Raw genomic sequence first — 13451 nt, 5'->3', positions numbered from 1 at the left:
AGAATTATTATTTATTTGACACGTGTCTCACCTACTCGTGGATTGCACGTGTCATACCTACCACATTTTCACGTGCCAACCTGGCAAAGCTTCTATGACTTTACGAATGGATGAGCTGACCAGTCCCCATTTAAATTAATTTACATTGTCGCCCGAGAATTGTTCATTATTTACATATTTACCCAATGGAATAAATTTTATTGCAAAAGAACCCATGAAGTTTGGTTTAATTAATTAAATAGAATTTCTACATTTTTGCTATAATTATTATTTTATTATTATTATTATTATTATTATTATTATGTCATCTTCTTCTTTTAGAACACACTCTCTGGTTCAAGCTTCTTCCTCTCTCTTTCTCTCTTTCTTTCTGCGTTTTCCTTCTCGCGTGGTTTCTTAATTCACACAAAACGCATTTTGGTCATTCATTGCGTGCATTCTTCAAATCTTTGCTGCGAAGTTTTTGAATTGATTTTCAGTTCTCTTCTTCATTTAATCGATTTGGAAACCCTCTGTGGTATTGATTTCTCTCTGATCTGATATTGTTTTGCTAGCATCCTCCATTCAATTCTGTGTTCTTGAGAGATATTTCGAGTAATTTTTTGGAAGAAGAAAGCTGAGTTTAAAGAATCTGCATACTATTTCTTTTAATCGTCATTTCGTCGGGTTTGTGCTACTTGGGAGCTTAAAGAAATCGCTATTTCCTTTGATTCTGGTTGGTTGAGTTATTTTTTTTTCTTCTCAGTTTAGTGAACAAGGTAGAGAGCTTTGGGGTTACCGATTATAATCTGTGTAATTTCCTCCGTTTTCCGTTGATACTCAACGGAGGATTCTTCTTTATTGTCGTTCTTTTGGTTTGGATATAGAAATGTTGGGAACTGCGTTGCAGTTTGGGGGAATCAAAGGTGAGGATCGGTTTTATATTCCGGTGAGGGCACGGAAGAGTTATAATCAGCAAAAGCCATCGAGGAGACCTACCAAGCCCGATGAAACTGAGACTCCATCGAGTAAAGTTGTGGCTTCTACTACAACGCCTTCTAAGCCACTAACTCCTCAGTCTAAGAGCAACTTAGAGAGATTCTTGGACGCCACAAAGCCTTCAGTTCCAGCGCAGTACTTCTCTAAGGTAAATGTTAGAATCGAAGAAAGTTCATCACATATAAGCTTTTGATTGATTGCTGATGAAATTTGAGTTAATAACCAAGTTAGGATCATAATCTTAGTTCGATTTCTTTTAGCCCTTTAATGGTTTTCATTGCTATGAATTTGGGCGATATGAACTTGTAATCTTGTATTCTTTCCAGACAACTATGAGGGGTTGGAGGACTTGTGATATTGAATTTCAACCTTACTTCGTTCTGAATGATCTGTGGGAGTCTTTCAAGGAGTGGAGTGCATACGGCGCTGGAGTTCCTTTAGTACTCAATGGAGGTGACTCTGTTGTTCAATATTACGTTCCATATTTGTCTGGTATTCAAATATATGGCGAATCTGCTGCATTGAGATCAGATTCTAAGTCCAGGTACTTGATCTGTGTTTGGAATATGTTAATTCATATTAATACTTGTTTCCAATCTTTTATATGTGATCATGAACTTTTAGAACATTGATTTTACTCTGAAGGTGAAAATTTCCTTCTAATTAATGTTTCTTTATAATGGTAGGCTGGCTAATGAGGACAGTGATCTTGACTCTTCTAGAGATACAAGCAGCGAGGGAAGCATTGACTATGAATTTGGTAAAAGCTGTAACTTATCCAGAGAACAGTGGGTTCATCACCATTTAGCTTGTGAAAGCGCTATTACAATGAGAAAGACGTCTTTAAGAGATGAACATAGCACAAGACAAGAAGGTTTTTCGAGTGACGATGGGGATGCAGAATATCCTCGGAGTGGTTTGCTCTTTCAGTTTCTGGAGCAAGATCTTCCTTATCAACGTGTACCGTTGGCTGATAAAGTTAGTGGTTTCTTATTAGTTCTTTTAGTAGTTATATTCTTACACGTTTTGCGATTTCGAGAACCGTATTAGTTTACTCGTACGGTTTATGTTATGACAGATATTTGATCTTGCTTACCAATTTCCTGGTTTGAAAACTTTAAGAAGTTGTGATATCCTGCCAGCCAGTTGGATCTCTGTAGCATGGTAAATATTTGCAGATTCAGTGTAATTTCTAGTTTTGTAGAACATGATATTCATTCATCCACTGGAATTGTAGGTACCCAATATACCGTATACCCACTGGTCCCACATTGAAGGATTTGGATGCTTGCTTCCTAACATATCATTCCCTTTCCACACCCATAAGAGGTACTATGGCATTCTTAGTTTTCTTCTGGTTTGTGCCTGTAGTCTTTGGTAATCTTCAAGATTTACGTTCTCTAGGCCCCATTTACTCGTTTTGTCAACTGAATAAACCCGTTAATTTCGTTTTGTCACGAGCAATCGTAGCCAGAGTTCTTCCGACATTTCAGTCTCATACAAACATTGTTATTTACATGTCATTATCTGACAGATTAGTAGAGATAGTATTGCTCGTGTATCTTTCTAATTCTAGGCTCCTTTTTTTGGGGTTTGGTTGGGGGGGGGGGGGGGGGGGGATCAATGAAGTTTTATTTCTTCTCAAGTTCGAATTGACCGATAAATTCATTGGCGTTTACATATATGGAGATTTATAGTGTTAAATCAAGGATTGTGTACGATATCTCCATTAAGGCATTTGTGTTCATCCTTCATCTGTGTCCGCAGGTAAAAGTTTATTCAAGAATTCAAGTAATTTTTCCTATTTTGTGTTCGTTTTGGAGCTTATTCATTGCATTTGTGCTCGTCTCTAGCCACTTATTTCTACTATGAGTCTTGACTCAATATTCTTAATTCGGACATACATTTGTTTCAAAATGTAAGAAAATACTATCTATTTTCCTTCTTCATCCAGAGCACTTACGTTCTTGACCCTGTCTTTGTCACTAGCCACCATTGTCTACAACAATCTACTTTTGTCAATGTTGTTCAAAGATCGTTGGTTTGGCTTGTTTTCTGCAAGTGTTGATCGTTTTCTTTGCTTCACAGGTAATGGACATGGTCAGGCACCAGCAATGATATATCCAAATGACAACGATGGTATCCCAAAGGTCTCCTTGCCTGCCTTTGGATTGGCTTCTTATAAGCTGAAAGGCTCAATATGGGCGCAGAATTGTGTCAAAGAGCATCAAATGGCAAATTCCCTCATGCAGGCGGCAGAGAAGTGGCTGAGGCGCCTTCAGGTCAATCAACCTGATTTTCAGTTCTTTGCATCGAATATGACATACTGGAGATGATAAGAAATGACTGAAAGCATGTCTCTACTTCCATTCTGCCCACTCGAACTACCAAAATAACAAACTCGTGCTCTTATCGACTATTCGACCTGCACTCAATACCGGTAAGGATACATTTTGGTTTTGGGTGGTTTGTTCTTTTGGGGAGTACACTTCATGGAGGCAGTTAAGAAAAATATTCACACCAACTGGCCAAAAATCATGTGGAAAATGGGGGAGGGAGTAATAAAACTATGACATGGGAGGGCAAAAGCAATATGGAAAGTAATGGCAATCAAGATGAATGTTGCCTATAGCATTATACACTGCCCTTGGAAACTTGTGAGAGTCATCGTTTGTCGTCGTTGCATCGATATGGTCTTTAGTATGGTCTTTTGTGAACTTGAAGGAAACTTGTGAGAGTCGTCGTCGTTTGTCATTGTCGTTGCATCGATACGGTCTTCAGTGTGGTCTTTTGTGAACTTGAAGGAGTACAAATTTGTATGTATATTACGTAAGATTTGATGTAAGGTATCTGTTTTAGATTCACACAAAGTATAGATTAAAGATTATACTTCTAGCATTTTATGTTTCCGAATATGGGCCATTCTGGATTGAATAAGGAACCATATTCTTCCCCATCCAACAATGGAGAATCAGTGTTCTTTTCCATTGGCAAACCAGATGCTTATTCTGAAAGGTTACTTTGTTTTTGACATTCTCACTAGTCTAGACCCAACAGTTTCTTGCCCAAAATGTATAGTCATATGGACACAGAAGAAAGCTGAAGTGATATCGTTGTTGAGCACGTGGGGAAAGGAGTTCTAGGGTCGTGGTGACTAACTCACTACAAGAGAAGTAAGACTCGGATTACTTTGTTGCTCAAATATCTCAAGACAAGAATATTTTGTTTGAGATTCGAATCACTGTACAAACAATATCGAATAATTCTAAACTACTTACAAGCTCCTTTTACTTCATTTTTCATGGCTTTATATATCCCCAAAATTAAAATCCTTAACTTTCCACGAGTCATTTCTCAATTATGACATATTAGGTTAGGTTGCTATCTGTGCTTCGGTTGCGATGACTTCAAATTTTTGGTAATGTTCTTCTCTTCCCTTAATTCACGATTTTTGTTGTTGAATTAATCTCCCATGTGCTGGGACCTGACGTGAATTACATAGATAATAACTACTTCATCGAGTTAGAAAAAATTTATAAGTGACTCAACGATAATAACTTTAAAAGTTAAGCCGTTTCGATAGGGTCTAAAATGGTAATTTGCCCAATTATGCACAGGTATTACTCTCTTTCTCTTAAACAAATTTTCCATTAATTTTATAAAATAAGAAAAATGAAAAATATAAGATTATATAATTTTGTTATTTTCGGAATAATAAGCTCTGAAAGGGTTAAACGGCGTCCCGCGCCTGAAGTCGCTGCAAAAGCCTCTCTTTTGGAACCAGAACAACCTTAAACCCTAGAGGAAAGCCATGAATTGGTCACTATTGAGAAACGTCTCTCTCAGAGCTCGCAGTCATCTCCTTAATTCTCCCACTTACAGGTCCAATGCCGTTCCTCCACGCTTGCTCTCAGCCCCGGCGACGTCTCAATTCAGGCTCTTCTCCTCCGAGAACGATTTGCCGCCAAAGGAAGATTCAGGAAGTGTTTCCGAGGCGAATTTGGTGCCCACTCAGAAGAAAGAGATATCTTTGGACGTCCAAGATGTGAGCAATAAAGGTATTTTTTTTCCATGAGAACGCTCTGTTTGGCGATTGATTTCTGCGATTGAACTAAGCAATGTAATGCGAACGTGAAATTTTTAGTTTTTCTTTGTATTGCACTTCAGTATTTATAAAGTCGAAAGGCTTGCTCGCGTGAGGGGAATGATAGGTTATAACGTTAAATGCTTAGATCAAGCTGATTTTGTTCAACTGGCGTCTGCATCTGAAAAGTAGTCATCTCATTCAAGAGCTTGCACATCATTACACAGTACAAACAGTTTGACTTGAGTTTTCTATATGATATAACGCGTCGAATTCGAGATTGACTGACATTTGAGTTTTCATTTTTTTTCTGTAATTCATGTCTGAGCTTGTTATATTTGCTTAGAAATTTTTTTGGGTCTGACGTTGGTGCCGTGGTAAATTAGGGTTTTGTTCAATGCGACTTTAATACGAATCATGGGAGTTCCAAATTATAATGTTTTCCATTTGATCCATGAAATTTCTGCCCTCAGAATTGAAAATGCGGATAGATAAGTACTTCAAAGGTGACGAGGAGGCACTTCCATCAATTCTTGAAGCTATTCTTCAGAGGAAACTGGTTGGAAAGCATGAAGATACGGATGATGAACTTGTTGAAGAACTACAAATGCAGCCATTGGATGACGTCAAGGACAAAGAGTTTGAATCTGATTTTGAAGAATTGTATGAGACAGATGAAGAGATTGACGATCTTTATAATACTAGGGATATAGTTATGAAAAAAATGGTAAAGAACGAATACTTCAACATGGATGACAAAAAATGGGATGAGCTTGTTGAGGATGGCATTAAGCATGGGATTCTGAAGGACACCAAGGAGTGTGAAGCGATTTTGGAGGATATGCTTAGTTGGGACAAGCTCCTTCCAGGTTTGCCCGTTTCCTTTACATGCTCGTTTCAGTTGTGGTATCACTCCTAAGAAATTAGTGTGCAACATTCCATCATATTTCTTGTGTTATACTTGGCTTATTTCTTCATCCTGGACTGGTTTCTGACTTACGTCCCTTCTCTGCGTTCCTATTTCTCTTCCATACTATACTTTTGAAGCAAAAGGTTTTAAATGTAAGTTTATGGTGTTGTGTACGCTACCAATTTGTTTCTGGTGGTTCATATCAACTAATTGTAGCTTCATTTTGCATCTTATTTATTTAGTTACGATAGCTATACATCGATATGATGTTGAAGTTCTAAAGAATTATTTTCCATTTAGGCTGAAGATTTCAAACTGGCTCCGAAATGGTTGTTGTCATTCCTCTCTTTATGCCCAATTAGAAAATTTTCTTTGGATTCTATCTGCCGTATTAAGTCTCCTATAACAAAGAGTCCCCAAATAGAACTTAACTTTCTGTATATCTTAAACTTCTAATCAAATGCACCGAAAGATCTTTCATATCACTAGGCTTTGAGATATGGAGGAAAACAGATTTGCAAGAGAAAGAACACTGAGGAAAGCGGATTTTCAAGAAAAAGAACCCTTGGTGTCTATCGTTTTCTAATGGTGTATCTATCGTTAAGCCATGTATGAAGTATCTATCACTTTCTTATTACAGGTGATCTATTGTCTCATGTATTACTTGTCCTATTATGGTCGTACTAACTGGTTGGGAAATCATCCTTTCTCTTCTCGGAGTAAAGTCCACTATTTCTATTTTTGGTACTATTTATGAATTTGAAGTGCGAGACTTGCAAAATTTTATATCTTGTTTTCTTACCCCATTATTTAATTTTTTGTCCAAACCTATGGAATTTCAAGCCTTGTGAGAAACAAGATTTGTTGTGTTAACTTGATTGTTATAGTTGTCTAACTTGTGCAATCATCTCTACAATTGTTTATTTTGTGTTACGTTCATGGTAACATTACCTTCCTGAATAAATTCTCTTTCAATAAACTTTTTCCCATTTCTTGGTCATTAACTGTCCATTAGATGATATGAAGAAAAAAGTAGAAGCAAAATTCAATGAGCTGGGGGATTTGTGTGAAAAAGGGGAGCTTGAACCTGAAGACGCTTACAATCTGTTTAAAGAATTTGAAGATCAGATGGTGATGGAATATGGAAAGATGATGGAGGCAGAAGGCCCCCCTAAGTTCGATGAAACCGATGTGCCAGATAATAAAAAGGACTTGGATGACCCGCCAGGTGAAGGCCCAATTCTTAGGTGGCAAACAAGGGTTGTGTTTGCACCAGGTGGGGATGCATGGCATCCCAAAAACCGAAAAGTGAAATTATCTGTTACTGTGAAGGAGCTTGGCTTATCAAAGTACCAATTCCGTCGACTGAGGGAGTTGGTTGGCAAGCGCTATCATCCTGGGAAAAATGAGCTTACCATTACCAGTGAGAGGTAAGGTCAACAGTTATATGCTGTAACCTTTAGTCATGTTGATCCTTCTAGTAGGAACATGTTTTTGGTGTTCGACACATCTTAGTAGGACAAAAGAATGCATCTGGCATTTCTAATAGAGATGCCAATTTCTTGTGACACAAAATAAAGGACAGATCGTCACATTTTGTGCCCCGGATTCTTGACCACGAACCCCACTCAGATCTTGCTGAACTTTCGCAGTCTATGTCATGATTTGTCTGAGTTTACCTATCATTATTTCAAATTTACATAGGAGGATTCTAACTTCAATTGTACTTCTCAGGTTTGAACACAGGGAGGAAAACAGAAAGGATTGCCTCAGGACTCTTTTTTCCCTAATTGAGGAAGCTGGAAAAGCCAACAAACTTGTAGAGGATGCTCGAACTTCATATGTGAAGGAGAGGCTGCGGGCGAACCCCCAGTTTATGGAGAGGCTGCGTGCCAAGAAAATGGGTTCGCAAGTATCAAGCAGCCCTTTACCTGCTTGATTGTATGACTTCTGATGCTGTTGAAAAGAAAACTACTGATTTGGTAAAACGTTTCTGGATATGATGTCTCCTCCAATGATTGGTAATGTTTAAAATATTTTCTTTACCTAATTAGTTTTCACTATTTAGGGCAATGACAGAGAAAAGGAAAACACTTGAAGTTCAAAATAGTAGATTTTGTATACAACCATAAGGTGATATTTGTTACCAAAGTTTTCCCTCTTAATTACCCTTTTTGGTTGGAAATCTAGACTTCTTTCTTCTTCAAAAAGCTTTATTTTGGGATAAACATCAAACCTTGTTTAGCCTTAAACAGAGGGAAAGTAGAGATGTGTAGCTATAATAAGTACCCTTTGGTTGTAATAAGTAGAGATGTTTTTTTTGTTTATATAGGTTCTGATATCCCACGTTATGTATCACGTTGATACATAACAGACTAAAACAGACAATATTTGTTAGCAACGAGCTTGGACTGTTACATACTTTCAATATTTTAAAAAAAAAATATAAGAATTTTTATACTTTCAAAATTTTGTTGGAAGTATTATTAAGACTAGGAATTGGGAATTATTTCCACTTATTTTTTTATGAAGATTATGGAAATTCTAGATGAATGGGAGGTTCCTAAGGGAGGAATACAGAATTTGTTAGCAACTTTAAAAAGTCATAATCATTTCAACAACACCGATCTCCAAAACTGTCATTTTTCATATTAACTTCTATCTAGAAAATTTTAGAGTGGAATCGAACCATTGGTAATTGTTTATTCTAAGCACGACCAAATGAATCTAATAATTAGTATCAAGGACTTCATTCTTTCAAAAAAAAAAAAAAAAAAAAAAAATTGATCCACAAAGAGTAATAGTGTAGTAGCATAAAATTTTCAACAATGATACCCGTCGTTCATTTCTCAGTTCAAAGCACAAGATACAGCAACGAGAATAGAGTTGCTTGCATTATTCATATTCAATGGAATGACATGAATACTATTAAGTATAGCTTAAAAATGATTTGGGGAAGAAGGCCAAACACAACACAACACAACACATTTTTCTTTTCTTACCTGATGATTAGCGCGTTCTTCCTATGAGTTGCTGATCTGCTGCTGTGTACCATCTGCAGGAAGAAGCCTAGAAGCATCTGATAGAGCCACCGCTGCTGCCTGTGTCATAGCTTGGTACTGAGAAGCCATCAGGGTAGCCGCAGGGATGTTCTGCACTGGAGCATTAGTGTAATCATAACCATAATTAGCAGTGCTCGACGGAGCGGGAGTGACCGCTATCGACTGAGATGGATAGTTCATTTGGGGAAGACCCATGTAAGGTTGCTGGAACTGGTTGTGAGGAACCTGTAATAAGGGAGAAGTCGATGTCACCGCAGTTCTGTACACGCTCCCCGCCATTTCAGGCATAGCTGCTGTAACTTTCTGAGGATACAGGGACGGTTGATTACTATCATTATAGATAACTGGGGAAGGGACAATGGAAGGACTAGCAGATGCCTGCCAGTTGGGTGCAGCCATTGAAGTCTCAGCAGGACTAGATTGCACAGACATGTTGTAGGTTGGTTGAGCCTGCGTTATCGGCATTAGATACACCGAGTATTGCTGATCGATTGGTTGATGATGTTGCTGTTGAGATGGTGTTTGAGTGTAAATAGGATGATAATACGATTGAACCGGGACGTGCCCGGCCCCTGCAGGATGGTGGTGATGGATGTAATGGGTGGTGGTGTGGATGAATTGCTGCGGTTGTTGTGGCTGCTTCTGATCTAATTGTGATGTTAATACATAAGCAGGGTCATGGAGGTGTTGTTGAATTGGTACTTGTTGACTTGCCATGAAACCATCGCTTTCTGCAATGGGAATGGCTGGGACTGTGTTGTCTCTCATGATTTGATCTTGAAAATACATTGGTTTGGACTGAGAATTTGCAAATGTTATGCTACTTTCGCTGTTACAAACACCAAGAACCATTTTAGAATGAAGAACATGGTTTCCATTTTCAATTTTCAAGAACAGAGTGTAAGAAGTATGAATCAATCTTCAAACTATCAAGAACACAATAACCAGAACTGCCATGGTGAAGATCAAAATAACAACAATCATACATGCTTCACAAGAGTAGGTATTAATCTTCTTATGATCAAATTTCTACCAAGAACTAGGAAGCTCATAAGCTTAACACAGGATGATTTCTGAAAAACGAATGGATCCAGAGAAACAAGCAATTGGGAGAATATCATATAAAGCATTTTGAAAATCAAAACTCAGATTCCAGCTGAATGATTAATTTGCATAGGAGTAAGCAAAACCTGGCAGCAGAATCCGGCGACGGTAGACTAAAACCACCGCTAACGGCAGGATCAGCAACAGCCCTGTTTTGCAAGGTCTGCAATGGCAATGGAGGCTTCCGATACACCACCGTGCCCATCTGGTCCGGTCTCTCGTTGTCGGGAAAAGCCCGATTAGCATTCGCATGATTTGAAATAGCACCTGATTGAATAGTTCCGGCAGCAGCCAGCGCCGTTGGAATTGGAGGTACGCCAAAATTCATCTGCCCAAACTGTTCCTCCAGTCCCGCCTTCGGATCTTGAACTCTGCCCTCCACCTCCTCTACATGGACGCGTATCGGCGGCAAGTTGGACATTGACGGTACCGAAGAAGACGAACCAAACGAAGAACCATTTTCCACAGCAGGAGAATCAGGAATCGATTGCACATCTTGGGCGGAATTACCGTTCGTCACAATCTGTTTGTCAATATGCCCTAGAGAATCGCGACCTTCATTTTCCAAATCATTACACGAATCACTCCCATGATCCGCGTCGATATTCACCATACACTCCATGGTAGCCGAATCGGAAAGCCCTCTCGGAATCATCACAGCGGAGTTATTTAGGGCATCAACAAACCACGTTTCGTGTTTGGCATCGTCGAGCAACGAACCCATAGAAGCCACGGTTTCAGGCTTGGTGAAGAAGAGGAACAAACGGATTCGCAAAGGTTTTGGCGGCAAAGCCATGGCGATTCGGTCATATTCTTCGATCATGTTCTCCAGATCCTCATCCGTCGCGATTGAAATCAAGGAATCGAGATCTTCGTGAGGGAGCTGGTACTTAAGGGTGAATGAGCGGCCATTAAGGAGGGTTCGGGAGAGGCGCATGCAGAGGTCGGAAAGAGCGGAATGACGGTCAACAATGACAATACGGGTCTCGCCGCCGACGTAGCAGAGGGTCCTATCGTGAGGACGAGGGATAATGTGGCCGCCATAGCTGCACATGAGGCGGAGCTTGGCGCCTGGAACTGGCGGGAGAGGGTCATCCCAGTCGGCATTGTGGGACCGGGGTGAGGATTCTACGGAATCCTGATAGTTGTTGTTCTGCATGGAGGTCGCTGCAAAGTTAGCGGCGGCGGCCACGGCGGCCGTTGTTGCACCGGACGGTGGTGGTGGATCCATAATAGTCAACCACTAATGAATTCAATTTGTCTGATGGGAAATGGGAAATGGAATTTTGCTATAGATTTGGATGAAACACTACCGTTTTAGTTTATTTTCCCCCTAAAAATTACCTTATTAAAACTTCTAAAATTGCCCATTCTTTTATTTTATTATTATTTTTTTTTTTTTAATTTTAAATTTCAAATACTTTATATTATAATTTTATTATATGGTATGATAATATTTCTTCATTTAAATATTTTTCTTTTTCACAAATTTGTGTAATTAATTCAGATTAAAAAAAATTCTCTTAGTTCTAATTTTTTTCAAAGAATTATTTTTTAAATAGCACATAAAATTCTAATTAATTGATATAATTTTATTTTAATTAATTATTATATTTAATTTTTAGATAAAACATTAGAATATATGTTGATTAAAGTTATATTTTTAGTACGAGTTTAGCTCATTTCGGTTCCTAATAACTCATGCGAAACTATTTTTAAATAATTAAATACACGAGTTTAATGCAATATAATATTAGTTTTTTTTACATTTCCAATAAACTTATACACCGAGCTTAATTCTTGAGTGTCGGTTAAGAACGACAATAACCTACATTTCACACGATACATGATTCCATAGAATAGTTTCATTCGAGATTTTGACAAAGGACATAACTTACGATCATCTTCACGGGGACAACAGGAAACATAAAGAGTTTGAAGAAAATTTGTTGATAATCAAGACACTGACCTATCATGCACTAAATCCATTCGGTTACGAGGACTCACTGATCAAAGAAAAGTGGAGAGGTCCTGATGTCGGGACAGGTCTATACAAATGAGAAAGAAAAGTCAGGTAGGAAAGGATATTTATCTCGAACATAAGAACCCTAGAATTTGGGACGGTAATTAGGGTTATTAACCCTAAACTAAGCACAAAAATGAAATTTTAAAAAGTTTAGTTAATAACTTTTTGATTCAACAAAAGTTTAAAAATATTTTTATTGGTAATGCTATATTTGGGAAATATCTATGAAATTTTTGAAGTGGCTCTACCCGACAAGTGCCTTTCACCTGTAACTTGACTCTGATACCATTTGTAATAGTCCAAATTCACTGTTAGTAGATGTTATATTACCCACTTTAGCCCATTACATATCGTCGTTAGCCTCACAGTTTTAAAACAAGTCTGTTAGGGAGAAGTTTTTACACTCTTATAAAAAAAAAATGCTACTTTCTCCTCTTCAACTGATGTGGGATCTCACAAGACACAAACCCGAAAGTTTCGAGATCAATAAATGATCGTTTTTTGCTATGTTTTGTACGTTAGATTGAGTACGATGTCGATGCCAAAGCATGTTCTTCGTCTCCAATATATGGGAATGGAAAAGGAAGAAGGGTATTGGATGGGGAGGGAAACGAAACATTTTTTTATAAAGGTGTGGAAACCTCTCTCTAGTAGATGCATTTTAAAATCGTGAGACTGATGACGATATGTAATGGGTCAAAGTGGACAATATCTGTTAGCGGTGAGCTTGGGTTGTTACAAATGGTATTAAATCCCGACATCGGGAGGTGTGCCCGTGAGGATGTTGGTCCCCGAGGGAGTAAATTGTGAGATCCCATATCGGTTGAAGAGAGGAACAAAACATTTCTTATAAGGGTGTGGAAACATTTCCCTATAATACCATCCACACACTTCAATATTGATTGAAACTTCATTAGGATGTGTTTCAATCCTTCGAGAGGTCAAAACAGCCTCGAAACGTTCAAATGGAGTTTGCAAGGTGATTTCAACACCTATCGAGACCTATCATAGCATTATAACGCTTACCAAGGCATTCTAATGCAAACTAGAGCATATTGGAACATACCGACTCAGTACAGTACTAACTGAGAACTCTTGAGTCCAACTGATGTTTCATGATGCAATTCCAAGCTTCAGAGACATCATCAGCCTTTGTTGCTCGCTCATGCACACTTATTGACCATGAGTCAACTTTTACGATCGAAACATCCATCCATTTGAGTATTATTGAGGCATGAACTTTCCCATAACCATGTCGAGTCATTTATATATCAACCTCCATCACAA

The 13451-nt window shown here is 38.3% G+C and overlaps 3 protein-coding genes across 3 annotated transcripts; 2 read left to right on the top strand and 1 right to left on the bottom strand.

Moving 5' to 3' along the window:
- The first annotated feature begins 310 nt into the window (after nt 1-310).
- Nucleotides 311-3873, top strand: LOC111780081 (uncharacterized). Its single transcript, XM_023660359.2, has 6 exons — nt 311-1126; nt 1305-1522; nt 1665-1956; nt 2057-2142; nt 2216-2307; nt 3067-3873. The coding sequence occupies exons 1-6, from the start codon at nt 869-871 to the stop codon at nt 3312-3314; spliced, it is 1194 nt and encodes a 397-aa protein (XP_023516127.2). The 5' UTR covers nt 311-868; the 3' UTR covers nt 3315-3873.
- Nucleotides 3874-4685: 812 nt separating this feature from the next.
- LOC111780645 (uncharacterized) lies at nt 4686-8157 on the top strand. Its single transcript, XM_023661107.2, has 4 exons — nt 4686-5036; nt 5536-5931; nt 6988-7402; nt 7707-8157. The coding sequence occupies exons 1-4, from the start codon at nt 4790-4792 to the stop codon at nt 7909-7911; spliced, it is 1263 nt and encodes a 420-aa protein (XP_023516875.2). The 5' UTR covers nt 4686-4789; the 3' UTR covers nt 7912-8157.
- A 634-nt stretch (nt 8158-8791) lies between these two features.
- LOC111780401 (uncharacterized) lies at nt 8792-11466 on the bottom strand. Its single transcript, XM_023660783.2, has 2 exons — nt 10225-11466; nt 8792-9863 (listed from the first exon to the last, which is right to left on the bottom strand). The coding sequence occupies exons 1-2, from the start codon at nt 11367-11369 to the stop codon at nt 8996-8998; spliced, it is 2013 nt and encodes a 670-aa protein (XP_023516551.2). The 5' UTR covers nt 11370-11466; the 3' UTR covers nt 8792-8995.
- Between the last annotated feature and the right edge of the window lie 1985 nt (nt 11467-13451).

The sequence above is a fragment of the Cucurbita pepo genome, chromosome 18 (assembly GCF_057944985.1).
Source record: "Cucurbita pepo subsp. pepo isolate OVF chromosome 18, ASM5794498v1, whole genome shotgun sequence".
In the NCBI taxonomy this organism is placed as follows: domain Eukaryota; kingdom Viridiplantae; phylum Streptophyta; class Magnoliopsida; order Cucurbitales; family Cucurbitaceae; genus Cucurbita; species Cucurbita pepo.
This window is presented reverse-complemented; position numbering and strand designations above follow the sequence as displayed.